This window comes from Drosophila takahashii, chromosome X (genome assembly GCF_030179915.1).
Source record: "Drosophila takahashii strain IR98-3 E-12201 chromosome X, DtakHiC1v2, whole genome shotgun sequence".
Classification (NCBI taxonomy): domain Eukaryota; kingdom Metazoa; phylum Arthropoda; class Insecta; order Diptera; family Drosophilidae; genus Drosophila; species Drosophila takahashii.
Genome location: NC_091683.1, coordinates 19,952,301 through 19,979,368, shown reverse-complemented (window position 1 = coordinate 19,979,368; position 27,068 = coordinate 19,952,301). Strand labels below are relative to the sequence as shown.

Below are 27,068 nucleotides of genomic sequence, written 5' to 3'. Positions count from 1 at the left end.
ATATTTCTTGCCATGTACCTTCTTTTTCTATGCCTCATTTATCTGCCTGCCATCGCTGTTTTCGCTGCTTGATTCTTGAGACATCTGCAACATGGGTTGCAAGTTGCTAGCTGCTGGTGGCAGGTTGCAGGTTGCTGGTGGGCCGTTGCACGTGTGTTGTTCCCACATTTGGCCCGATGGCCCAGGTAGACCGCTCTTTGTCTCAATCTGGCTGAGAAAAAGGTCAGTTCTTTGTTGCCGCTGTAATTGCGGAAGCAGATACTCAGATACACAGATACAGATACATTCGGTTAAAGCCAGCGTTTAGGCCCCCGCTTCTGGCTTAACAATTAAAGCCCATAAATCATCAAGTTTGCAAAAAAGAATAATAATACAAAACACAAAAAAAAACAACAACAGAAGCCAGCAGACAGCAGCAATAATAAGAAGTAATAATAATAAATGAAAACATTTAGCTGCAGGCCAACTTGTTTTGCATTCGAGCAACAGCTCTCCAAAGCTCTCTAAATGTTTCTGTATCTCAATCTCTATCTCTAACTTCGGTCGGTGTGTATCTGTAGTAAAGGTGTGCAAAGCTAAAGCCAAAGCCAAAGTCCCAAAGCCCCGATCTATAAATAGTGTCGGGGTGTCTCAAGGACTGCCAGTTCGGTTTCCCCGCCAAGTGTCGCCTCATCGGATCTCGGGTCTCGAGACTCGAGACTCAATACTCGGCTCTCAAATCAAAGGCGAGCGAAAAACGAAAGAGCAAATCAAACTCGAGACATGATCCACAAAATGGAGGGCAAAAAATCAGGCTATTGCAATGCAATGTATTTTGTATTTCTTTAGAAAATAAATATAAATGTTGATAGATCTAAAAGTCGTCATTATTTGGTTAAGTAATGGGTAGAATACAAAAATCCCCCGTTTATTATCATCTTAATTCCGTTGAGTAGCTGAATTCCTTTGAAATCATTTAGTTTACCACACAATTAGCGGGGAATCTTCAGTTCAACTCATTTCACGATCAATCTCCCTTGGGCTTTTGCAGTTGCGCACTTGGCCAATTGCAAATTGTTGGCCAATTGCTGGCTAATTACATGGCCTAAATGATTCGCCAACTTCCACTTTTCCCCGTGTGTGGCAACAGTTTGGTCCAGTGGTTTGGTGGCCCAAAAGCCCAAAAGCGGGAATTAAAGAGCGTGACTATGGATTTTGTGCCCCCGGACTAATTAGCATGCAACTGTTTTGTCCAATGAATGGGCAATTATACAACAACAACTACGACTACAACAACAACTGAGAGCAGGGGCAGGAACCTCCGCTGCACTTTACCTGGAAAAACCACTAAAACTGGAAATCAGTGAGTTTTCCCTGTCCGAACTTCCGCTCGCCAACAGCGGCTTTTCCGCTTATTAAACATTTTTTATGTTTCGGCCCATAAAATCCAGAATTGTCACCCAAAGTGCATTTGACTCCAGTGGAGTGTTTCAATGCACTAAAAACTATGCCTTTATGGCTTTTAGATTATTTATATTTTTTTCAGGGATTTTACATGGGGTTTTTCGTATACCAATCGATTGTAAATTCACTTTGTTTGCTATTCATTGCCTGTTTCTTCTGTATCTTTTGTACATATATTTTGTGTGTGTTTTTCCCCTACTTGAACTTGAACACTCACTCATGCAGCAGAGTGTAGGCAAACTGCAAACTGATGAACTCACAACTCAAACTTACCTTTCCCCGGAATTCCCGCCCTTTTCTCGTACTCGTTCTCCTTCTCGAAACTCAAACAGTTGACAAGTGTTAATTGTTCCGATTCCCAGTCCCAATTCGATTCCAAGTATTGCGTGTGCAAAGCTGATATTTTCTCGTATTTTTGCATATACTTATTGGGACTTGACTATATGTGCATTCAGTCACTTGAAAAATATGCAATAAATCTTTAATTGAATTAAAAATATTTTTAAGTGCTTGAAAAATGCTAATGATCGTGATAGATCAAGACCACTTGGGATAATTTCCGAATTAATTATACATTTCTTACTCTAAGGGATCATATATTTTTCGATATTTCGTTCTGTGCATATATATCAGTCTGCATTTCAGGCCGACGACTCATTGTTCGTGTCGGGTTGCCGTTGCTTTGGGCCAAACAATTGTAATTGACAGCAGAAACGGCAAAAGGCGTTTACAGATCTCAGCCATATGTCGCATATGGCGTCATTCTGGAACCCCAACCCCTCGAGACCCCTCGAGATCCCCCCGTAACTCCATTTCGACCTGCACTGGAGCCCCGGGTCTCGGGTTCTATCGAGTGGCACTTTATTTTCAAGGCGTCAGCGGTTGTCAGGCGGCAACATTAGACCGCTTTACTTACCGCTTACCGCTTACCACTTACCGCTGCACATGCAATTTGCTGTTTTAGGTTTTCTGTTTTTTTAGTTTTGCTGAATCGACTGACTTTTCTGGGGCTGGAGAACTTTGTTTGTCTCGATGGATTATGGACCGGTTTGCTGGCGAAACTTTCGATTGGCCGCAAATGAGGTCGAGAGCAGGCCAAAAGCGAAAGTCAAGTCCAGTCCAGTTGAGCTGAGTTCAGGCTTAGGGTGTGCCAAATGATGGTCCGAGTCCCAGTCGCATTAAAACCTGTCGCAGCTGTTATCGATCCAATGCAATGTCAGGTACAAAACCATTAAACTTCCTCTTTAATTGCTGGGGGTTGCAGGTTGCAGTTTCTCGCTTTTGGGGGCTGACTTTGCACTTTTCTCCGCACTTCCGCTGGCTGACTTCCCCTGTTTTTCGTGCTGACTAGAGACTTAACACCCCAAACTGGCCAAAAAAAAAAACCAAACAGAAAGAGGAAAAAGCTAAGCAATTTCTTAAAACCATTTCCACAGTGACATGTTGGTAGTGAGAAGGCACTAGGCTCTGATTACCATTACCGGACGACAGCAAGATGATCAAGTTCCGCTACAAGAGGAAGGAACCCACCAATTTGGTGGTGACTCCAGCAGAAGGAGGAGGAGGATCGCCAAGTGCCCCGGGAACTACAGTTGCCCCAACTGGAGTTGTAACCTCCCCTATTACCGTGCCCGTGCAGATGCACCACCCCCAACTGAGCCACCTGATCAGCAACAATGGAGGCACTCTGCCCAGGAGCAGTCCCCGGAAACTCAATCTCGATGGAGGCGACAAGTCGGCCACTTTGACCCGCCAGCAGTCCAAGCAGAAGTCGGTCAGTGCTTTGGCCAAGGTGGCCAGCAGCGTGGAGTTGGCCGTAATGGGCTACAATGGCAACGGGAATAGCATGAACGGCATCAACATGGCGGGAAACTCGGAAAGGGATCGGTGCATCAATGCGGTTATCGTAAGTCCGGGGAATACCTGAAAATATAGTTTAAGATGTAAATTTATAGATATGATAATTGTAGGAAATGCTAAGTATTTAATATATTAAATTACATATTACACATATAGTTTAAGATATGAATTTATAGATATGATAATTGTAGGAAATGCTAAATATTTATTACATGATGTTATATTACATATTACACATATAGTTTAAGATATGAATTTATAGATATGATAATTGTAGGAAATGCTAAATATTTATTATATGAATTTTACATATTACACGTACTTAGCCGATAGCTTAAAAATAAGTTTTGGTATAAGAAAGTCAGATAAGATTATCAGCGAATCACTCAGCAAAGTCTTACTAGATTTTACTAAATTTTTTACGAAGATTAAGATAGATTTTCTAACCATTTGATATCTCCTTCTATCCAAAAACAGGAACTCTTCCAGCAGCTGCAGACCAGTTCGGAACCGGCCTTGTGTCCGGAGCCACTGCGTCGAGCCTTGGCCAGTGGTCCGCTGGCAGGACGACGCTTCCCCCTTGGATGCCTGGGCGATGCCGCAGAGTGCTTCGAGCTCCTGCTGCACCGCGTCCACTCGCACATCTCGCCGGATGACGGCGACTCCTGCGAGTCCTCCGCCTGCATTGCCCACCGAAGGTTCGCCATGCGCGTCATCGAGCAGAGCGTCTGCAAGTGCGGAGCCAACTCCGAGCAGCTGCCCTTCACCCAGGTGAGTTTTCTATATCCTATATCTCCTGTTTTTACCAAAGGAACCACATGATAATTAGAATAAAATATTCACAACGCGAAACAATGAAGATCAAACGATTATTAGCGGAAGAGATGAAAAGTTCTTAAATATGTATTTTGAACACTCACCCGACTGGTTTCTCTGTTTTTGTTCCACTTTCGCCTACAATTTGCATTATTATTAGCCAACCTAATGAGCCTGATTTATATTTGGCAGTGAGCTTAGCTTAGATCTAAACATAGCTAAAATTAACTTGAGATTTAGTGGGGATTTTGATCTTTAAAACCTAGAAATATCCGAACTTTGGAAAAGTATATTTATAGATATTTTAAAGAGAGACTACTCCTGAACTTTTCTCCAAGTGTACACGACAACCCGTTTGGTGCCATGGACCGCAGATCGCATATCTCAGATACGATCGTTTGGTGATCGAATCAGAGCCAAACTCGTGGCGTGGGTTCCAGTTTGCCAGCAGAACAGAACACCTGCAACATTCGATGTTGCACTTGCCGTCGCTCGTGTGTTTTGTGTCTTGAATGTCTTTTGTCTCTGCGTCCGAACAGAACAGTTAGCCGGGCAAACGGGTTATTGGTTATGCACATGCAGATGGGTCCCTTAAAAGGGGCTCCATACATGCGGATAGATACAAGATATATCTCAAGCTGACGTCAGAAGTAGTAGAAGGTGTAGCTTTGCAGTGGGCGTTTCACTTCCGTCTTGACCATATTCCGCAGTTGGCTAATTGACTTCTGATCTCCGATCTCTGCTCTCCACAGATGGTCCACTACGTCTCCGCCTCGGCCTTGACCTCCCAGAAGAGTCTGGCCCTGCAGTCGCACCAGCAGCTGAGTTTCGGCCAACTTCTGAGGGCCGCCGGCAACATGGGCGACATACGCGATTGTCCGGTGAGTACTACATTCTATAAACTAGTATATAGAAGCACCTTAACCTTACTAACTATGTATTTTATGCAAACAGAACACCTGTGGCGCCAAGATCGGCATATGCCGTGCCCTGCTCAACCGTCCGGATGTGGTGTCCATCGGCATTGTCTGGGACTCGGAGCGACCGGCCGCCGACCAGGTGCACGCCGTCCTGAAGGCCGTGGGCACCAGTCTGCGGCTGGGCGACGTCTTCCATCAGGTCAGCGAGCAGCGGTGGGCCCAGCAGACGCAGCACGAGCTGGTGGGGATCGTCTCCTACTACGGCAAGCACTACACCACCTTCTTCTTCCACACGAAGCTCAAGGTGTGGGTGTATTTCGACGACGCGAACGTCAAGGAGGTGGGTCCCAGCTGGGAGGGCGTGGTGGACAAGTGCAGCCGAGGCAGATACCAGCCCCTGTTGCTCCTCTACGCGGTTCCCCAGCAGGGAGGAGGAGGAGGAGTCGGAGGAGGAGTTCCGGATGCAGTGACCATTCCAACGAGTGCCCCGGTGATTCGTCGCGCCGTGACTCCCAGTCCCGAGAAGCCCAGTTTGGGCAGCACCCGACGGGCCATTACCCCCACGCCCCTGAGGACGCCGCCCATGCCCACCAACGATTACCAGAACCTGAGTGTCATCCAGAAGAGCATCTTTCCGGGCTACCTGATGAGCAGCGACGAGACGGACGCCTACATCAGTAGGAAGACGGTGGAGCATGTGCTGAGTGCCCAGTACCAGAATCTGAGTGTGATCCAGGACAAGATAGTAGCTCCTCCAGGAGGAGCAACACCAGCTAACCAACAAAATGCCGACAAGGATGGAGGCTTCCTCAGCCGCAAGCCCATCGAGGCGGTGCTGAGTGCCCAGCTGGCCAGGCGGCAGCACCTGCAGCTGCAGCGCAGCCACAGTGCGGAGTCCAGTTCGGGCCACGCCTCCTCCTCCAACGGGAGCAGCCCGCCCAGCGATGGGCTCACCATGCCGGAGCACCTCAACCAGCCGCGTCGTCGGGACTCGGGCAACTGGTCGGGGGATCGGAACAGCGCCAGTTCGGCCAGCTCCACCACCCTGGACAATCCCTATCTGTACATGGTGGCCAAGAGGGGTGTGGCCGCGGTGCCGCAGAGTCCCACGCGACACGGTCTGCCCTACGATCCCGGCTACGACTCCTTCTCGCTCAGCTCCACGGACTCGTATCCGCCGAAGCACGCCCTGAATCCCCAGCTGGCCAAGATTCCCGAGGCGGCCATGGGTGCGATGGTGCCGAATGTGGTGCCCCATGGACATGGTCAGCTGGCCCTGTCGGGGGACTGCGAGAAGCTCTGCCACGAGGCGGATCAGCTGCTGGAGAAGTCGCGACTGGTGGAGGAGTCGCACGACCTGGAAACAGCACTCGTCCTCTGCAATGCGGCCGCCGGAAGGGCGAGGGCGGCCATGGATGCGCCGTACAGCAATCCGCACACCATGACCTTTGCCCGGATGAAGCACAACACGTGCGTGATGCGGGCGAGGAGCCTGCACCGCCGCATTCTGGTGGAGAAGGGGGCGGAGACGGAGGCCATGCCGGAACTGAAGCACATGCGGGAGGGCAGCACCAGCAGCGTGAAGCATGTGCGCCAGAACAGCAAGGATCGCACGCTGGAGAAGGAGCAGCAGTTGCAGCAGCAGCAGCAGCAGCAGCAGTTGCAGTTCCAGCAGCTGCAGCAGCAGATCCCCGCCAGCATCGAGATCTATGCCACGCTGCCCAAGCGCAAGAGTCCCCTGAAGACGCTGGCCTCCTCGGCGGCCGCCTGCGACGACAATGCCATCGAGTACGAGCAGCAGGTGACCACCACCAGTAGTCCCGGGAAGCCGGAGCGGGAGAGTCGCTCCCTGTTCGGCCGGAAGGACAAGGACAAGGAGAAGGAGAAGCGCAGTCGCAGCGAGGATCGCAACAAGCTGACCCGCGAGTTCTCGCTCACCGAAACGCTGCTTGTGAACGCCAAGGACACGCTGAAGAAGCACAAGGAGGACAAGGACGAGAAGAAGGAGAAGGACAAGAGCGGCAAGAAGCAGCACAAGATCAGGCGCAAGCTCCTGATGGGCGGCCTCATCCGGCGCAAGAACCGCTCCATGCCCGATCTCACCGAGGCGGTGGACGACGGAGTGGCCTCCAGTGGGAATCACCACCATCTGCCGCACTACTCCACCAACCAAGGGGGAGTGACCACGGCGGCGGGCACCCTTCTAGGCAGCTCCGTGGACGACAGTGCCGTGGGTCTGGGCAAGCATGGCCAGCACGGCATGAGTGGCTACATCTCCGAGGGCCACTTTGACTACCCGGGCTCGAGTTCCGCGAGCGGAGGAGGCAGCAATGCTGGCAGCAATCCCAATCCGAATCTCGAGCGGAGCAAGCTGATGCGCAAGAGCTTCCATGGCAGCGGCAGGCAGTTGACTATGGTGCCCAAGGTGGCGCCACCGCCGCCCATGCGCACCAGCTCCACCCTGACCCCCCAGCAGCAGCAGCAGTTCCACCACGAGGCCAACCTGTCCAATCTCTCGGCTATGAGCTCGAACACCTCGATCAGCGAGGACTCCTGCCAGACGATCATCACCACCTGCGCCCAGGTTCACTCGGAGCAGAGTCCGCTGAAGGATCTGCAAATGCTGCAGTCTGCCGTTGGCCAGGATGAGCTGCCCCTGCCGCTGCCGCCCATGGAACTGCCTCCGTACCCCAGTCCGCCGCACTCCGCCTGCCACTCGCGGCAGGCCAGCGAGGATTTCCCGCCGCCACCGCCGCCCGAATTGGACCTGGAACCCCTCAACCAGCAGCTCAGCCAGCTGCAGGCCCTCGAGGCGGCCAGCAAGCACCAGCGCCAGCAGCTGGACTCCCTGGAGGGCACCACCAGCATCCTGGCCCAGCTGCAGCAGCGCCAGCATCTGCTCAAGCTGCGCAAGGAGCAGCAGGCCAGCCACCCGGTGGACGCCAACTGGCTGAAGGAGCTGCAGGCCAAGCAGGCCAGCGATCTGCGGGCCATGCAGCGCAAGCTGGAGGCCTCTTCCCCTTCGAGTGTGCGGGATCTGGCCCACCGCTTCGAGCAGACCTCCATTCGATCCTACGCCTCGCAGGAGCTGCTCTCCCAGGCGGGAGGACAGCCGGTGGGTCAGCTGCGCACCCAGATGAACGGACTGCCCAGTGGCGGGGCAGGGGCATCCAAGCTGGATGTGGATGAGGTGGACTCGATGCCGGCGGTGAGGAGCACCCACCAACTGCTGCCCAAGCCCAAGTACGAGATGAGCCAATCGCAGATCGCCGAGGAGATCCGCGAGGTGGAGCTGCTCAACACGATGGTGCAGCAGACACTCAACCAGAACGGAGTCGCTGCGCCACCCAAGCGGGTGAAGAAGAAGAGCGTCTCCTTCTGCGACCAGGTGATCCTGGTGGCCACCGCAGGGAACGAGGAGGACGACGACTTCATACCCAATCCCATACTGGAGCGGGTTCTCCGCACTGCCCAGCATCCCAACGAGAAGGTCACCGCCCAGATGATCCAGCAGCAGCAGCAGAATATGCTGCGCTTGCAAACGGAGGCGCAGCCGCGTCAGCAGTTGCAGCAGCAGCAGCAACAGTTGCAGCAGCAACTGCAACAGCAGCAGCAGCAGCCATCGCCCATGTTGGGCCAGCGACCAGCGGCAGCCGCAGCGGATATGCAGCGATATGTGCAGAGGATGCAACAGCAGCAGCAGCAGCAGCAACATCAGGAGCTGCTACGCCAGCAGCAGCAGCAGCAGCAGCAACAGCAGCAGCAGCAACATCGCACCAGCATGAGCGGCATAGCCAGCCAGCAGCACCTGCAGCAAATGGACGCACAGTACACCACCATGCCGCGTCCCCTGCACCATCCGCCACCTCAGCTGGGCAGCTACTCGGTGCACCTGCAGAAGCACCAGCAACTGCAGCAGCAGCAGCAGCAACAGTTGCAACAGCAGCAGCAGCAGCAACAGCAGGCCTACTTCAGCAACGGCAATGTGGCGACCACCGAGCAAGTGCCTTTGCCTTCGCCCTACCAGCGAGTGCCCCTGCCACATGGCTATCAACCAGCGGTGCAAGCAGCAACAGCTGGACCCTACTACCCACTGCCCAATGCCCAGCAGCATCAGCAGCAGCAGCAACAGCAGCAACAGCAGCAGCAGTTGCAGCTGCAACAGCAACAGCTGATGGCCAAGCCCGTGCAGAAGAAGGTGAGCTTTGAGCCGGGGACCAAGGGCGAAGCCGAGTGCCTGCCACCGCCGCCGCCGCAAAAGAATGGACTGCCCGAGCCGGCGGGATCACCAGGAGCACCGTCGGGGGCAGCAGCCGGGCCCGGGGGCAACTCCTCGGCCGCCATCACCGCCATACCCACCCGCGTCTACAACAATGCCATCGTGAAGGCCTCGGCCAAGGCCGTCGAGTGCAACTTGTGCCGCAAGCGGCATGTGATCGCGCCGGCGGTTTACTGCACCAACTGCGAGTACTACCTGCAGATGCTGAACCAGCGCAGATGATGATGACGACCCTGGTTGTGGACCGTCTCTAGTGCAACTTTCTAGCCGTACATGGAACCCGTTAATCTCAAGCAATGCAATGCTGCCACGTCGCCAATAAGGATCCGCCAAGGATGTACATAGCATGGTTACAAATACGTAGGTCTAAGGACGAAGGGCTGGCGGGCGACTCGAGGATCGGGGCGGAACGCAGAAACGGAGGGGGAACACGCACAGTCCTTCTATGGTTCCACATGAGAAGCTCCCGCTGTGGCACACAACCCACCCACCACTCACCACCCACTCATCCATCCATGTCCATGTCCCCAAGCACACGCACACAAGCATATTGTACACGCCCATCCACATATACTTGCCCTGAGGCCCTAAGCTGGGTTGTAAACGATGCAGCTGATCAGCTGCTGCACCGTTTACAGCCTGCTCAGCGCCAACCGTCGCCCCATTGGACATCGATCGCTTGACTAAATGCATTCCCAGATACTAAAAACTAAAGCACCCGAAGCCCGGCCAGTCCTTCGTGTTCTTTTTTTTCCACAACGAATTTTATTTACATTTTTTACCTAAGCCTACCACATACGATTTATTCGCCAGCAGTTTGAAACTCAGTCGCTGAGCTTCCTTGTGCGTGCTGTTGTCCAACGACACACGCATTCCATTTTTTTTTAAAATTTTTTTTGTAATTCTTAATTTCAGACTAAGCATACATATTTTTTTAATTTCGTACTTAATTAGGCCTAACGTAAGCTTACTCTTTTGTGTCTTGTGCATTTAAACGATTCCGTGTATTTATAGTGTTAATACTACTTTTACAGTTTATACATTATTATATGAAGATTATATATTTTTATAATGACTTTTGAAAGAAGATTTATCTTTGCAGCATACGAGCAGCGAGAAAAGAGATGTCAAGCATCCACAAGAATGGTAAAGAATCATTTTTTCTAAATAAATAAATAAATACAAAACAAATTCAGTCTTTTTACTTTTGTGGTTGAAGTGTGGGCAAATAAAATGGCTAGAGTTTCTCTTTGGGTTTTAATGTTATTTAACGAGTATTTTAAACAGAGCTCGTAAAAGAAAAGGTACCACTTGTGGTTGATGTGAGAAAAAGCCCCTCAAAAAGACCAACATTTTCGACAATTTTCATTTTTTTATAAGGGGGTTTTTTTGGGAAAAATGACAAAAAAAATAAAATGTCCAGGTTTAAATGCCAATCGTTTGGAAATTTAATAACGAGTTCAGAAAAGTATGACAATTATATTATATTTGCCAATCAGATAATGAAACATAAATAGATGCAATTTGAGTTGCAAGCTATATATTTCTTCTTTTATAATGCGTCAGCACACACAAAGAATTAAAATATTTCAAACAAAAGTCGCAAAAAGTGTAAAATACAAATGTAAACAATAAAATTGTTTTTATCTCAATAAAATCATTTGTTTGTGTCTCAGTGGTAAAATAAGTACATTTGTAGTGCATATTGTGTACATAGGGGTCATTCCCTCAAAAGTTTTGGGACAGCAATATTAGGGAGAGTTTAAATAAAAAACACCAGCTGGGGAATTCAGTTCGGAGAATGCTTTTAAACTTTAAAATGTAAAGTGTTATAACTCGTTTTATTTATTACGTGCATGCATGTAAAAAACGTATTATTTATAGTAACCTTCACGACATAGCGGATACACACTCCTATCTAGCCGATACAACCTCCTGGTCTAGCGGACACACAATCCCAGTCGCAGCACTTCCAAATGGTTAGGAAACTTAACAGAGCACTGTGAGGCCAAGCAAAACATAGCTGGAAAACGACTATAAATACGATTATGATTACGGCTTCGAGCTGCTCTTGTCTTGCCTCTTCAGTCGCGCCTCGAAGTGTTCTTTTGCAATAGATCCTTTATCTTTTCCTGAATCAGCTAAAGTTGGGCATCCAGTTTGGTTTGCATGGATATATCCTGATCTCTTATGTTCGTGTGGATTTCCTTCAGTTGGGTCTTCCGTTCGGAATTCGAGACCAAAAGTTGATCTTCCGTCGCATTTAGTCTCACCTCCAAGACGTCTTTTGTAATAGTCCTTCAAAGGGATTTTATGCCAGCATTTTAAAATTTTTTCCAACTTTGACGAAGTATAGCTTCTAAACCAATGAATGGACATGAGATGCTGTGTATAAGAGGGATTTCTATGACCTTTAAAATAAGTCTTTGATGATCGAAATCGGTTTATCACAAAATTAGTCGAGTCGATGTCCAACCGCGAGCTAAGCCAGAAGAACGCCATATGGGGTTTAAATCGTATTGATGAGTACTTTAAGTACTTTAAATGCAGTTAAATTTGAAAGCCATAAAAATGTTGCACAGTGAAACATTATCCTTATAAAAAATACATTGGGTCCATCGCGACATGTTATAGGGTCTTCCCACAGAGCTCCATCCACCATCTACCATCCGTTGAACGGATGGTCCGTAAGGTTTTGCCGTTCCGAAAATTTCCCAGTTAGTCCGCCATCCAATTTTAACGGACTTTGACGGGCTCTTTTATGCGACAGTTAGGCGATGTTTTCTCGGTGCAACTCTGAATTCTTCCTCTTGACTGTGAAAATTGGAACGATGACTGCGAGAACAAATCAAATCGATGGCGGGAAAAAATTAAATAATGCTTCAGCTCATTGTTTTTTGGGTTTTTTTAAATTTTTTGTAGTTTGTTATGAGCGGAAAAGCGTTCGCAAGCAGGTTGTTATGTGTGGGCCAAAATGTAAGCTGTCGTGCGTACGAAAACATAAATGTTTGCAGCAAAGCGTCAAAATATGTTCTGCACTTCGTAAATATAACTAATGTTAATTAAAAGTGTACTTTGTACTCCTATAAAGTTCCAAAGTTGCTATAATTTACCATAAACAGCATACATTTGGTTTTGTTTACAAATTTTTCATATTAATATTGGCTAGGCAGAGGCTTAGTAAGAGCGGAGTGTGGGGTACGGGAGGTTAGGCTCCCCCGCAGTCAGCAATATGTATGCATACTCATTGTAGGATATGTTATAAACGTTCAGATATGTTAATAAACTATATTTTTAATCTATTTATTGTATTATTCTCCAATAAAATTAGGAGAACGCAATTTTACGACAGTTTTTCCGAGTTAAAATCCCCCTTCGTTAATGTTGCGCTGAGCAACTGCTCTTCACTCAGCTGTTATTGGATGGTAGATGGTGGATGGAGTTCTGTGGGAACACGAGTTTCACATTCGTCGAAAATCCCAACCGTTTCAAACGGATGGACTCTATGGGAAGAGGCTATTACTCGCGATTGTTTTAGTTAAAGTTTGTATTTTTCAAATATCCCTTGAGGGAAATAACACCAATAATATGTCACAAGCGAAGACTATGATTTTGTTCACCTCAAGACTTGAGGTCCGACCGGGTTGTTATACGGTGTTTGCCTGTTTTTCAGCCCTATAAAATCAATTATTCCATGAGGAAGATATATATTGTACATTCTAGTACGTTTTAACCAAATGTGTATTTGATATAAAATATCTTCCATTTACAATTTATTTTTTTCAGTGTGTTGGCTTTCTTCATATTCTTGGTTAGATTAATCACAGTACTCCAGTTCAAAAATGCATATAGATTTCATTCTTTTCGATTAGTATTGTCCATGATATTTTTACTCATGCAAGTAGTTTTGTAAATTTTTTTGTACTACCAGGTTTTGAAAACTGATTGGTTGTCAAGACATTACTTGATTTCGGTCGTCGTTTTTGTTTTAGAGCTTGTCAATTCCAATTTTCTTTGCAAACTTCATTTACTTGCATTTGTTGATTCTGAATTGTTTATAAATTTCTTTTCATTTTTTATTTCAATCATAATGTTTGACAATCGAAATCGACAGAAGTGCAACGTGCACTTATTTTTCCCAAGCCCAATAAAATAAAGTTGTGTTTCACTCAGTTTATTTATCTTGTTTAATTTAGCAGTTCAAGAAAAGATTTAATATTTCACCTGAGTCCCAAGCCGATTCTCAAAGAAATGCACATAGAATTCAGATTGTTGGGCTCCACAGAATAAATATCATTTATTTCTTTGTGAATCGGCTCAGGCGTATAACGGTTCCTTTATACTCTTTTAATTCTTTGGGCCCTTGGTGAAGATTCGTATAACGTTTCCACACATTTTTCATTTACTTGCATTTTCTTTTTTTTTGGTGTGTTTATTTCATTTAGAATACATCTTTTCAAGAACTGCGTAGAACGTTGACCAGCAAGTATTCATACTTTGTTAGTATTGTTAGTAAATGTGTCTTTGCTTTTTTCTCTTTTTTTAGTTATCTTTTTGAACCGTAATCAAAGCGTTTGCTTTCAAAAGCGTTCATGATATTTATGTTCTGCGCAATTCTTAAATATTTTCTTTGTTCCTGTTTCGGAAAACGTTTCAAAGTTGCGCTCACCGAAACAAGAACTGAGATTAGTAGTGTCTGGTGATTAGGGTTTTAAATGGGTTTTAGGAGTTATGTGAAAGCAGAGGGCATGCACAGCTGGTAAAGAATGGATTGGGATTGTAGCAACTCAAGTTACTGGGGTAAAACACACATAAATGAAACGATGGGGAAACTGGACTTCAGGACTGATCGGGAATTCTGAAAAAAGAAGGGGTTAGTTTCTCGAACGGACAAAAACAAACAGAATCTCCTCCAGGGCGGATCTGAAAGTTAAGTTAGGTTAAGTACAGTGTGGTTAATAATATCTTCTCTTGTGTTTGGCGTAGCTTCTTGGCTGTGGCCTCAGTGGGAGAAGGACTGGACTTCGTAGGCTCTATTTGCACCTGCTTGCATATCAAGTTCAGGAGAAAGCAATAGCTTCAATGGGGTTCCCTAGGCCGAAGGACATTTTCAGAAAAGTGGTTCTAATGACCTGAAGTAAGGGACTAAGCACAATGTTCCGGCTCAAGCAAGTCACCAACGGGATGAAGATGACTTTTGAATGGAAATGGAAGCTCAAGTTCAAGGATTAGCCAGCGAATGTTTAGGAAGCTATTTTGAAAAAGTGCTAGAAATCGCCTCGAATGCGAATCTAAACTGAAAAACAATTGAAAACTTTGGCTCCGCGAGGCTCCAAGTTTCGTCTCTGTTCAAAACTCATCTGAAAGAACACAGCATAGAAATAGGTTAATAATCAAGGCCAATAGAATAATAGCTTTTGCTTAATTCCCCGGTGGAAGCGCTTTGCCGGTGCCCAGTAGAAGGAATTTTGTTTTTTTTTAAACAAGCTTTGTCCTAAGTTTAGCGAATATTCTTGGTCATTTGCAAATAAACTGCAGGTCAAACGATTGACCAGCATTTAATTCGCTTTTTTATATTTCTTTTGCGTTTCAAAACGCACGATAAACTCGAGCACTTCGTGTTCATTTTTCAACGCATTTTTAGTTTTCTTTTTTCGCTTAACTTCTGGCAAGCTTGTAAAGCATTTCCATATTGGTTTTTTTAACTGTTTTTTTTTATAGGTTTTTTATACAGGCTTTACCTGGCCTGTCTCCTCTAGATGGGCACCTACTTAACGCTTTCCAAGGATCGAAGACAAAAACTCACCTCCTGGCAGTTAATTTAAGGGCTTTTTCAGCTAATAAACTGATTAATTGGCTGCAAGCAATATTTCGGTTAGTTGAAAACCAACGTAAAAAACTAAAGCAAAAGCAAAATGCCGCTCTTGGGCGATTTCTAGGCACTGGTTTTATGATTTATCAGTGGAATAGTTGAGCTAGGCTAATTCTTGAGTTGTTTCCCATTTATTTTGTGGCTGTGGTGATGAGTTCGTTTTGTGGCCCAGCTTGAGTTTTTCAACAGTGCTGGATTATACGAGAATTAATAGGTAATATATCCCTTAGCCGATGGGAATCCATTTTGGGCCTTCTTGCTCACATTGAGAACCTATGCAGAGGCAGTATCTTCTGGGCGTAGCTTCGTGGCTTTGGGATCTAGTGAAATGGCGGCGTGGCATCTGATTCTGTTTCTGATTCTACAGGTCCCTACATCTAGCAACCCGGTTCGTAAAATCCCCCTGAATACTGACGAGTTCCTAGGGCAGTGATAACTTCAAGGATAAGCAAATATTTAGGCCATCAAGACACTACAATATCTCTTTGTGCAGACCAGAAATGGACTTGATGGACTGTGAAGTGGGTGAACGTTACGATGACACTTTTTTGGGCTTTAAAAGAGCGCATAGCTCTTGCTTTCATAGTTTTTGGTTGGGTTTATACAGCTGCCTGGGCAGTTAGTAATTTATCCTGATTCTACACATCTGGCCGATTAATTCTTCCGGATTTGGCTGGTCTCTTCAGTGCGGAGCGCTAGTCGTGAGTGCGGTTTGTGCTTTGAGCTCGCCGAGGGATGCCCCTTAGTTATACACATCTTTCGATGCGTTCTTTAGTGTTTATAGGGCTTATATTGCTTCACCGCTCTCTTTCGGGCCCTGCAATCCGCCCTATGGCCGTCTCGCTCGCCCGCTTGCGATGCAAACGCCTGGCCAGCGCGTAAGAGAGAGGGATGGAGAGAGGGAGCCGTCTCTCCTTGTCTACAGTATTGTCGTCTCGCTCGCATCCGCGTACCGCCACTTGCGACCGATAGAGGTATGCGTACGCGTCTTCTCGGAACGCAAGTGGCGCCATGCGAACGCTCTGGGGATTTTCTTGGTTCTTTGCTCTTTCGCTCCGGTCAGACTTTTCCATCGCAAGCGTTTTCGTTTCATTTCGTTCCACCAAGGGGAGTGATCCTCCTCCTTGTGTGTCGGTTGGGCCATAGGGTCTGAACCTAGGACTGCAGGGTTGGGTTTATATGGGCCCGTCCGCTCCGCTTGCCGCCGCACAAGGTGCACCACTCGTACCGCAGACGCTCTTCGAGGCAGCCGCGTCTTCTCGATGCCTCAAAGACGACGCCACCCGGAAGAATTGCAGCTCAGGCGGAGAATCTCATAATGCTTGAGGATTTCACTGTCGTTCTTTATAGCTTGATGGTTCAATGGAGACGATTACTGGACTTGAAGCTGTGTGGTACTGGTCACAGATATTGCGGGAGAAGTGTGGATTCTAAGTTGGGGCTGGGGAGGCCCAGAAGAAGTTGCCGCTGCCCGATGGAACACATCCCGGTCGTGTTGCGTTGGGTCTGCTGTGTAAGTCACTCTCTAAACTGATTTCACCTCTAAAAAAAATTTGGCACTTTAAAAAAATTCTTTAAAAAAAATAATGCACACTTTGAACTCTTACGAGAAGAGTTCCTCACAAGAAGTTTCCACTAGGCCATGCCGCCGACGACTGATGATCTCCGTAGCGGCGGTGGCAAGAATGTAGCCTCGGTTTCCTCGATTTCTCGCCTACCTGAGCCCAGTCCAACCCCTATAAGCCATTTGGGTTCGGTTCCCAGGGGTTTATTGTTCGTAGTCCTCAAGGCTACGGTCTGGTTTTCGGAATGCAGCAGCTGCAGGCACGATTTCCTCGTATCTTCTGTGCATATGTGCCTGGGTTTGCATTCTAAATGGCTTCTTTGGAATTTTCTGCAGTGCTGGCAATGCCGTTCCATAAATTTTCCTTTACACGCCGCTTTTGCGTTGGTGAAATAACCCGAATTATGCAATTTAACGTATTACATTCGGTGGATCCACGTTTTTACTATCTAGCTAGCTGTGTTTTAGGTTTTTAGTGATTGTTTTCATTTTGAAAAAATAAGAATTTAACGGAGAGGCCCTGTAACTACAACTTATCTTCGGTGACTACGCACATTGAATGCGGTCGGCGAAAAAACGACGGCCATTGGGGGCTGGGGCTGCCACTTGTCCGAAAAGGGGGGCTATCCCTCATTTAAACTACGCCCCTGGCTTCTAGTATCTGCAGAATTTTCGCGAACGCTGCCACGGCCCACAGCTAAATTTACTTACAATTGTTCAATATTTGGCTTACAAACACCCCTAAACACTGGTTTAACGAGTTAACTTTAACCGATCACTTTTAATTTCACTTCGTTTGCAATTTTCAACTTCAAAGATAGACATTCTAACAGATACAGCGCACTTGGGCAGCCCACCACTGTATCTTTTTTCAGCGAGGTGGCAACCCCAAAACAACTGCAGTACTGTTAACCGAAAATTAACAGCGGTCGACTAACAGCAAATGTGGGACTCAACTCAAATTCAAAATGTAACTAAGTCTATTTCAATAATATTATCTAAATATCTTTAGTCACTAAATATAAAAACACCATGTCTATAATAAAACGTATAAAATGTATTTACATAACAATTGGGTAAAAAAAATGCATATACAGAATACTCGTACAAACGAACGTATTTACAGCCGACTAAACAAATAAATGCGAACAAATAAAATAAATACAAGAGTTTTGGCTACGACTAATGAGGGGGAAAAATGAGGGTTTATGGATGTGGGTTTCCCTTTGGATTAGGCCTCCGAGAAATCGTTATCGTAGGCGTGATTGCGATACGCCCCGTAGCCCAGTTCGGCCTCCAAGCCGCCGCCGGTTCTTCGCTGGGGTGTCTCGATGGCCCGGGGCTTTGTCTGCATCACATCCTCGCTCCTCGGCTCGTTGGCATCGTCCTCCTCGAGGTCCTCGCTCTGGTCCTTGTACTGATAGCTGCGGGCCAGCCACAGGAAGATGAGCATATCCACCAGCATGAGGCTGGCGAAGAGGGTGAACTCGCCGGACTGCGAGCTGGTGAACTTGAACTCGGCGATCACCACGACGATCATGTTGCCGATGGCCACCGAGAGCAGCCAGCAGGCCTGCAGGACGCTCTTCATGCTGGGCGGCGACTGGGAGTAGGAGAACTCCAGTCCGGTCACCGAGAACATCACCTCGGCGGCGGTCATGACCACAATCTGCGGCAGCTGCCACAGAATGGAGACGGCACTGGGTGGCACCACCTCGACTAGCTTGTGTTGGTAGCCATCGCGGGCACTTCCGGCCACCAGGAGGCTGTACAGGCCGCCGCCTTTGGTCTCCAAGCTGGCCACCTTCTGGCCATTGATGTTCAGCTGCGAGTGGCCAGGTGTGATCCTGTACAGCTGCGATGGGTTGCGTGGGTCCAGAGAGACGGGTGACTCGTTGGCCTCCAGCAGCACGGCAGGTCCCTCGTTCTCCGGGGTGTTCAGCAGAGCCCTCACCGAGCTGCGCCCGGTTTCGGTGGCTGCCAGGCTCTCCAGGCCATCGGCAAACTCCACCAGCTTGTTTTGGGCCAGCAGATAGCCCACAGATTTGCCCGGCTGCAAATGCAACTTTCCAGCGATGGGTGGACACTTTCCGGAGGAGGGCTTCCCCTGGAAAGCGTACTCCTTGGACTGGGCCAAACGCACCGCTAGATCCTGCCACATTCCCAGGGACTCCACATGCCGCGGAGATCCCAACGCCTCACTAGAAATTTCATAGCCACAGGGCATCCCATTGTAGATCCTCAGATGAGCCACATCCGGTTCCGTGGGCATGGCCCCCAAGGCGGCCTGCTCCATCTTCATCTCCAGACCGGCCGACAAGAAGAATCCCAAGGCGGCTAAGAGCAGGCCAATGGTCAGCTTCTGCAGGGGTCTCCTAATCCCACAGCGGCGCAGAATCGGGTAGACGATGTAGTCGAAGAGCGGCAGGAAGCCGAGGATCAGCAGCGGATTGACCACCTGCATTTGGTCCGGTTTGATCTGGAAGCCCAGCACCATGCCGTCCATTCGGGTGGCCTGAAAGGTCCAGCGCGAGCCCTGCTGATCGAAGAGGGCCCAGAAGACGGGGAAGGGCAGGAAGAGGCGCAGAATCCTGCCCAGGCACTTGGTCTCCCGCACCATTCGCGTCCCCACCGTCGGCTTGGCGTAGTCCAGGAAGCTCTCCATGGGCTCCGAGTTCCTCCGCTTTCGCCAGCCCTTGAAGGCATCCGCAATGCAGCGCGAGACCCCGAAGATCATGTTCCCAGCGGGTGGCTGACAGCGATACAATCGCTTGCCGGCCATGAAGATCACCACCGAGATGATCATCAGGACGGCGGGCACGCCAAAGGCCAGCGAGAAGCAGTCCTGATCCCCGAAGCAGTGGACATCGGCCCTTAAAATAGGGGTAAATGTGGTCGAGATCAAGGATCCTGCGTTGATGGCAAAGTAGAAGAGCGAGAAGAACTTGGCCAGCTGGAGACTTTGGGCGGGCAGCGAGAATTGATCGCCGCCAAAGGCCGAGACGCAGGGCTTGATGCCTCCAGTTCCGATTGCTATCAGCAGGAGTCCCACAACGGTCACCGCCCTGTAGAGGAATATAAATATATTATAATATTTAAAAGAGAATATATTATGGAATATATGATATGATATGATATGATATGATATGATATGATATGATATGATATGATATGATATATAGATATAATAAAAATATTATAATATTTAGAATATATGATGGAATATATCTTGAAATATATTATGGAATATATGATATGATATGATTTATAGAAATAATAAAAATATTATAATATTTAGAAGAGAATATATGATGGAATATATGATATGATATGATATAATATATACATAGGTATTCACTCACTTGGTTGGCATTCCCGTGAGTGGAACAGCCCCAAAGGACACCACCATGGCTCCCAGGCTGTAGACCAGCGACAGATACAGAATCGTCTTGTACTTCCCCAGCCAGCCATCGGCGATTAGGGCTCCGATCAGCGGAAAGATATAGACCAGCATGGTGAACGTGTGAAAGAGCACCGTGGCGGTTTCCTCATTGTAGCCCAGTTTGTTTGTGAGATACAGCACCAAAATGGCTGGAAAATAGGGTAAATATTAGATATCAGGTAACTTTAACTTCACAGGATAAAAAACCACTCACTGCGCATTCCATAGTAGTTGAAGCGCTCACAGAACTCATTGCTGATGATGAAGGCCACCGACTTGGGATACGGAATGGCGGGGGCCTAGAAAAGAAGAAGGGAAAAGAACCAGAGCCATTAAAACTATCGCGATCTAATTGTACCCGCTCATTTGCTTTATCAGATCGAAGCCCTATCTATCCGGCTTTCTTTATCGTTGGTCCCTCCATTGAGAATATGTCGTTTCATCGACTGACTTGGCAAATTTCCGACCCAAGTACGTCGCTAGAAATTCACACAACGCCCAAAGTCAAAGAGATTTGTTAGACATTCCATCGTAAAAACTTTCTACCCATTTGGCTAGTTAACTTTGTTTCAGTGCTCAAAATTGCTTTGTGTCCGACTTCTGAGGGTTCTGACACAAAGGAGAGCTTCATAAATTAACTCCTTTATGAGGCGGCTCCTAAAAGCTTGTAACTCTTAATCTGCCTATAATAGCCTCCAAATTATGAGTGACTTTGAGAAGTGACTGAGAAAAACGAGCCCTGCAAAAATGTTGTAGGTTTTTATATAGTTATTCTATGGACATTTATTATATAGCTTTCTTTATATAGTGAATAGGGAAGTGAATAGGGTAATATAAGTTTCTGGTTATTAAAATAAATAAATAACTTAGTGAAATATTATTTCAGGAGGCGTTTTCATAAGCTCCTATATCTAAAGTTCGATGTGTAAATTATTTAGAGGAAAATGACTAATAATTAGGGGGAACTTTTAATTGATCTTGGCTTGTGGGGAACTTTTGCAATGACATGATGAAATCTCTTGGCAAGGGTACTTCTGTATTCGGATACCCCTTTTTTTTTTTTTGGTTTTTCTATGCCTATTCTAATGGTAATGTCGCTTTTTGTCGTCACTACGTCTCGTTTTCATTTTGGCTTTCGATTTTTGTTGGATAGGTTTTGCTTTGTTTTGTTTTGCTTGGCTTTTTAGTTTTCTGTTTTTTGTTTTGATTTGCCGCGTCTCTTGGCCAAGGTGAGCAACGGAATGCAAACGGGTTTTCTCCTCCCCGGCCGATAGAGAGCCTCCATCAGTCAGTAAGTCAGTAAATCAGTAAGGCGGTAAGTGATCCATTGATGATTGAGAATTCTGCGCACACCACGGCCTAGGCCAACTGCCTCTGCTCCCCTTCTCCCCCAGCACTCCTCGCGCTTCGGAAGACTCACCGTTGCTGATTTGCAATTCTCCGGGGCAACAACTGCACTGCCGACAAATGCCATAACTATAACTGGCTTTATGTAACGCTCGAATCGTTCGGGGGTTTTTAGTTTTGACTCGAACTATAACTAACTTTGGCTTGGTTTTTGGCCAACTATACTTTGCACTCCACTCTAGACGCCACTATTTGGATCCCCGGAGATCTGGAGATCTTGAGCTGTTGCTTGTCTATCGGAGACAACGTTCGGTATCGAACTAAGAATTCTACGGCGCTGGGCCTGCTTTAAAGCTTTAAAGTTCGATTTGCCACCCGTCTTTCTTCTCGCCCTTTCTTCCGCCCCCTGACACTCCCCCTCGCGGCAGTAACAGTTGTTAGGCGAAGGCAAATAAATTAGCAAACAATAGGAGATCGTTGGAGAGTGGCAAAGGGTTGGGATCGAACCGAACTTCGGGGGAAGATGGAGAGAGATCAGAGCTACAGCTGATAGTCTCAGAGGTGTCTAGACCTTATCGATGGGCATTCAGGGGAAGTCGGACGGACGGACAGGGGATCACAATGCTCGGGGTAAATGCATTCGCGTGGCCCGACCACCAAAGTGGGTCAGTATCGATCATACGCTCCTTTTTCCCAAGGGGTATACCAAAAATTAAACCCATAAAAAAACTAAATAAAATTGTAAAAATAAGATTTGCAATTATTAAGCAAAACTAATTAATTTAAATGATGGGTTTCATGCGACAAATTAAATATAATTGAAATAATAAATATTAAATTGGGCTTTATGGTTGACAGAAAACCGGTTATTAAATAACCCATTAGTACTGTTAGTTGCGATTTTTATAGGGTATTCATCAGTCTACCCTGCAGTGGAACACAAAATCTCTTCGATTCTTGTTTTGATTCGCCTGAGACTCGACTCGATTAATTCAATCAATTTGCGGGCAATAAAAGGATCTTGATTTGGTTTGCTTTTGGTTGACACACATTTCTCGATCACTGGGGGCGTTCAAGGTCGACTGCGCTGCCATCGCGATCAATAGCCTTGGTGGCCGAAGAAAATAAAGAAAATGGAGACGAGACCGAAGAGAGGAGAAAGAAGCGGCCGAAGAAAAGTCATTGGAACTTGGAACTTGGCGGGTTCGCAGCTTCTTTTTCTTATTTTCTTTTTCTCGGCCGACCATTGCAAGTACACTAATGTGTGTGCCTTTGTGTGCACTGTACTTTCTCAATTGACAACTGAAAGTGATAAGTAGCTGTTCTCCGCTCTCTACTCTCCGCACACCGAAAGAAAAAGGGATACGATATGATAATAGGTGTAAACTTATTATTATTCGATGAAAAATCAAATAAAACATTGAATATATTACGCAAGGATGTTGATTTTCTGAAACTCTATCATATTTGGATAATTTCTAAGATTTTCAAGAACTTTTTCTTTCTGTACATTCTTGTACCTCCTTTTTTTGTGAGATTTCTTCTGCCTGCCCTTATAGGGCATTCCGTTTACCGTTCGCTTACAGCCTTAACCCTTTTCGACCACTTACCGCAATTTGGACAGCGGGCTCCTCTTTCTGTCCGTTTTTACCGTTAGCTATTTGCTTTGCCATTTTGGCATTGGCTTGGTTCTGCTTTTTGCTTTTTGGTCACCTTTTAATTGCTCTTTAATGAGCTTCGCACAAAAGTCGCCGAATCGCTGGGCACTTTGGAATTTTATCGAAGTGCCCCCGAAAAATCGGAGAAACAGAATCACACACACAGAAAGCACACGTTTTGACAAAAAGGTTTTTTGCACTGATTTTGGTTTGCCAAAAAAAAAGTAAGTGAGTAAATAAAAGTACAAAAAACAGGTGAAAAGAGGGGCTTTGGTGGGGGGTTGGCGGTGATCACCACGTTGACGCCATAAAACGATCGTCGTCGCTGGCCGACGATAAATGATGCTCTGTCCATTTGCAAGCTGCGCTTTTAAACGTGACTCGCAGTCGCCGCCAAAGTCGGCAGCGCAGTCGCGAAACAAACAGAAAAAAAAGCACACACAAATCGAGCAAGAACAAAAATCAAATTAAATTTTTAGATAAACAGGTGGTTGTGGTGAAAGGGGGAGGGGAATGGTTTTGGCGATGGTGGATGAGAGCCACAGCCAACTAAGCTTTAAGCTGCGCTCTCCACACTCAAAAAATTAAGTTTACACTGGCTTGGCCATTACAAAACTGTATTTTCCAGCCAATACGAGTTGCCAAAAACTTAGCAAGTCTCTTAATTAAATAGATAATTCCAAAATAAATAAGCCTGAGTATAATCATAATATTATGTATACATAGGTTAAACTACATTTATCTAGAATTGTATTGTCATTCAACTTAAACTTAATCAACATTTAACTGAAAATATTAATGTATCACAAAAAAGTATTAATTATATTTTTTATAATTCTTTTTTTATCTTCTCATTAGTAAAGGTGTACTCTACTGGGATAGAAATATACTAGCAACTAAAATTGATATACCATTGTTAAATTCACTGGAGAAATAGTTTTTATCTTCTGTGTAGCTCTAACCCTCTTGCTCTCTCTTATTTCAGAGATCATTGCAGCTGCAGCGGCGTTCTTCGTTCTATTTTTATAGGGGTGTTCCCGCCGCCTCTTCTCTTTGGTGGAGAGCTTTTGACAGTCAAGTTCAATGCTGATGGAGTGACGACGCTCTGAATTAGTGGATACCCCACCGATTAGCATTATCGCTAGGAGTCCCATAATTGGATGGGGTGCAGCTGTATATTCACTGTTAATATTTTGTCAGCATGTTTTTCCAGTGGTTTCGCAAAGAATGTATCCATATCTTTGGACACCAAATACCTGGAGTGTGTTTACTTATCATTGAATTCGATTTTCCTGTTCATATCCAATTGTTGTGGCAACTGTTTGGCGGTTGTTACAGAAAATTTGTTCCGAGAAGTTAGTTTTATCCTTATCTATAGTTATGTTTTAGTTTCATTGGTACTGTTTTGTAATTAAAACCTCTTTGGATGCGAATTTTTACGAAGAACATTTAAGAACCCTTATTTCTATTAATTCTTAAAGAATAACTTTACCCCTAATGATTCTTAGAATACGTTCTTATCGCTAGTTGTTATCCCTGTCGTTTTCTTTTAGACTAAGCTAATAAACTGATAATTCCGGATCGATCCTATCTCGTTTCAATCCTATTCCTATCTGGCGATCGGACCCCTGGCCGTGCAAAATGGTCGAGTGCCAAGTGGCTGTTATCTCTGTTTGTTTTCTTTACGGCTTTGAGTAATTTGTGGGACTTTCCCAGGCAACCATAAATCTATCCAGCTGTAAAGATTTATGGTCCGCATTAGCAATGGTTTCGCTTCGAGATTACTGAGGTTTTTCACGAGAATGGAGGACCGCGGAGCGCCGTGCTATATCATTAAGTCGGGCGGTTGCGAAAGTATTTATGTATGCGAAATGTGTCAAAAGCGTTATTTCCTATTTCTTATTTCCTATATGTCAGCCTTACCTCTTCCAAATCGAAGGGCCCATCTTGGTTAAAGTGGACGCGCTCAAAGCGATTTTCCCTCTTTCGAGTGCGGGTGTACTGACGAACTGTAGGAATTACTCAAGTAATGCTAGGTATTATGGAATGCAATGATCAACCTACTGCGACTGAATTGCGAGCCGGCTATTAGGCGGCTCAGATCGGAACTGGAGCTGCAGAGGGAGCTGGAACTGCCGTAAGCCTCGGAATTCCGCTGCCTGTTAAACATATTTGAACTCAAGTCTGGATTTCTGACAGCCAACACTAAGTAAATGGGTTCAGATATGTTTGGCAAGCGTGAGATACATGCGAGGATCCACGGGGGGTAAGGATATATCACCCCCCACTCAGGTGAAAAAAGAATGGAATTTTGCTATTATTATTGGTGTAAGACCATTTTTGGCCAAGTTACAGCAAAAAAACAATAAGACAAATTCAAATTTTTACCAAAAAAACAGATCCCAATTTTTTACAACAAAATAATTGGTTTTTTGATCAAAACAATGGAAATATTGATCCAAGTATTATCATACCTTTCTGAACTCGTTATCAAATTTCCAATCGATTGGCATTTAAACCAGGACATTTTATTTTTGTTCACAGTTTTCTTAAAAAATTCTGATAAAATTATAATAGTGTGAGAATTGGCGAAAACTTTATTTTTTCAAAATCAAACGGAAAGTGTTATGTATTTATTTATTATTTTGTTATCTGTTCAAAACAGTGCGTATTTTTGGTGTAAGACCATTTTTGGCCAAGTTACAGAAAAAACTAAAAGAAAAACAAACATTTTTTTTCTGATATTACCCTCACCACAAAATCCGTGAATCGCCACTGTTGAGATAACTTGATTATTAAATTAGATTAAAGTCAAAGATATTATATTAATAGCTTAACACAATGAATAGCCGTTATATCTGTGTACAAATGCAATCAGTTGAGCAAACACTCCACCAGTTATCACCATCGATATCGGGGTCCGGGCCTTCGTCTTCAGATCCACGAGTGCCCCTTATCGGCAGAACATCTCAGACCCTTGAGACACTGCCCTAAGAAATCGATCGATCGATCGATCGGGTATCTGCGACCGAGTATCTGCCTATCTGAGGCAAGGACATCGGATCGGCAATATCTTGCTTTCGCTTCGCATTTATAGTCCCCGGTTACTTAATCGCGGCACAAAGTGCGATTTGGAAAGCTCGTGCCGAGGTGTGCGATTAGCCCACCGATTATGAGCATGTAGTTGCGATCTTATCGGAACTCTGGAGCCCATCGCCACCTGACCAGCGGATTGATAAGGCCCCAGGATCGGGCGAAAAGAGTTTTTTCACCCAGATTCCGCTTTATAGACGGTATGCGGTATGGTATAGATCTCTATGCCTGTCAACACGCAACCCGGTCGACCGATCGACCGACACACAGACACCCAACGTCTTGATGGCTTTAATTAAGTGTTACTCAATCGATCGCATAGCTCGCATTATAAAGACTAGACACCATGCAATCTCGAGCCAAGTGACAATCGTAAAATCGAAAGCAAGAAGCAAACAAAAAGTTCACTTGTCGCACAGTCAGGGCCCCTCGTTGAGCAATAATGGTTAGCCATAACAATAACAATATCGGCTATATGCTATATGCTATATGCCATGGGCTATGGGCTATCGGGAATCGGCCGATTGGCTATGGCCAATAGATGTTTATACTTGTTTCTGGGCATGGCTATAATGATAGGCGGCCATAAATACTATTCGCAGCTATCGACGCAGCGATTAAGTTCATAAAACAAAAACGCCACAAGTTTTGCGACCACCTCCTCCGATTAGATGGCAATCGATGGCGGTGGGCCAAAGGGGGTTAAACTGTGTATTTCGGAGTTTCCACTTCGGGGGATGCAGGGTTATTACGTGGCGGAAGAGCCCTTCAATC

The 27,068-nt window shown here is 46.1% G+C and overlaps 2 protein-coding genes and 1 long non-coding RNA gene across 10 annotated transcripts in view; 1 reads left to right on the top strand and 2 right to left on the bottom strand.

Moving 5' to 3' along the window:
• ec (ubiquitin specific peptidase echinus) overlaps positions 1-10,491 on the top strand; it is a 54,211-nt gene extending 43,720 nt beyond the window's left edge. For 3 of the 5 annotated variants that reach the window (XM_017138095.3, XM_070218346.1, XM_070218347.1), the window contains exons 2-5: positions 2,880-3,349; positions 3,781-4,074; positions 4,872-5,000; positions 5,074-10,491. In XM_017138095.3, coding sequence (XP_016993584.3) covers positions 2,939-3,349; positions 3,781-4,074; positions 4,872-5,000; positions 5,074-9,540 — 5,301 coding nt within the window. In that variant the 5' untranslated portion in view covers positions 2,880-2,938 and the 3' untranslated portion in view covers positions 9,541-10,491. The remainder of the gene's footprint in view (positions 1-2,879; positions 3,350-3,780; positions 4,075-4,871; positions 5,001-5,073) is intronic. The other 2 variants (XM_070218348.1, XM_070218349.1) reach the window with 1 other exon arrangement.
• A 2,985-nt stretch (positions 10,492-13,476) lies between these two features.
• LOC138913880 (uncharacterized) lies at positions 13,477-17,603 on the bottom strand. 2 transcript variants are annotated; one of them, XR_011419754.1, is made up of 2 exons: positions 16,798-17,603; positions 13,477-16,732 (listed from the first exon to the last, which is right to left on the bottom strand). It is a non-coding gene; the product is annotated as an uncharacterized lncRNA (long non-coding RNA). The 2 variants fall into 2 exon arrangements; XR_011419755.1 differs by having other exon boundaries at positions 16,814-17,603.
• A 188-nt stretch (positions 17,604-17,791) lies between these two features.
• On the bottom strand, positions 17,792-25,392 carry yin. Of its 3 annotated transcripts, XM_070219006.1 has the most exons (5): positions 25,266-25,392; positions 25,125-25,210; positions 20,411-20,495; positions 20,117-20,345; positions 17,792-19,819 (listed from the first exon to the last, which is right to left on the bottom strand). In XM_070219006.1, the coding sequence occupies exons 1-5, from the start codon at positions 25,369-25,371 to the stop codon at positions 17,986-17,988; spliced, it is 2,340 nt and encodes a 779-aa protein (XP_070075107.1). In that variant the 5' UTR covers positions 25,372-25,392; the 3' UTR covers positions 17,792-17,985. The 3 variants fall into 3 exon arrangements, with proteins under 3 accessions (XP_070075107.1, XP_070075108.1, XP_070075109.1); XM_070219007.1 differs by lacking the exons at positions 25,125-25,210; positions 25,266-25,392 and adding an exon at positions 23,154-23,538; XM_070219008.1 differs by lacking the exons at positions 25,125-25,210; positions 25,266-25,392 and adding an exon at positions 21,617-21,785.
• Positions 25,393-27,068: the final 1,676 nt, after the last annotated feature.

What these genes read in the sequence shown, in the direction of transcription:
- yin (XM_070219006.1), bottom strand. Translation starts at nt 25,371, where the DNA reads ATGTTTAACAGGCAGCGGAATTCCGAGGCTTACGGCAGTTCCAGCTCC. An exon ending in GGCCCTTCGATTTGGAAGAG is followed by an intron (nt 20,496 to 25,124) that starts GTAAGGCTGACA and finishes CTTCTTTTCTAG; the next exon opens with GCCCCCGCCATTCCGTATCC. An exon ending in CTCACGGGAATGCCAACCAA is followed by an intron (nt 19,820 to 20,116) that starts GTGAGTGAATAC and finishes ATTCCTCTACAG; the next exon opens with GGCGGTGACCGTTGTGGGAC.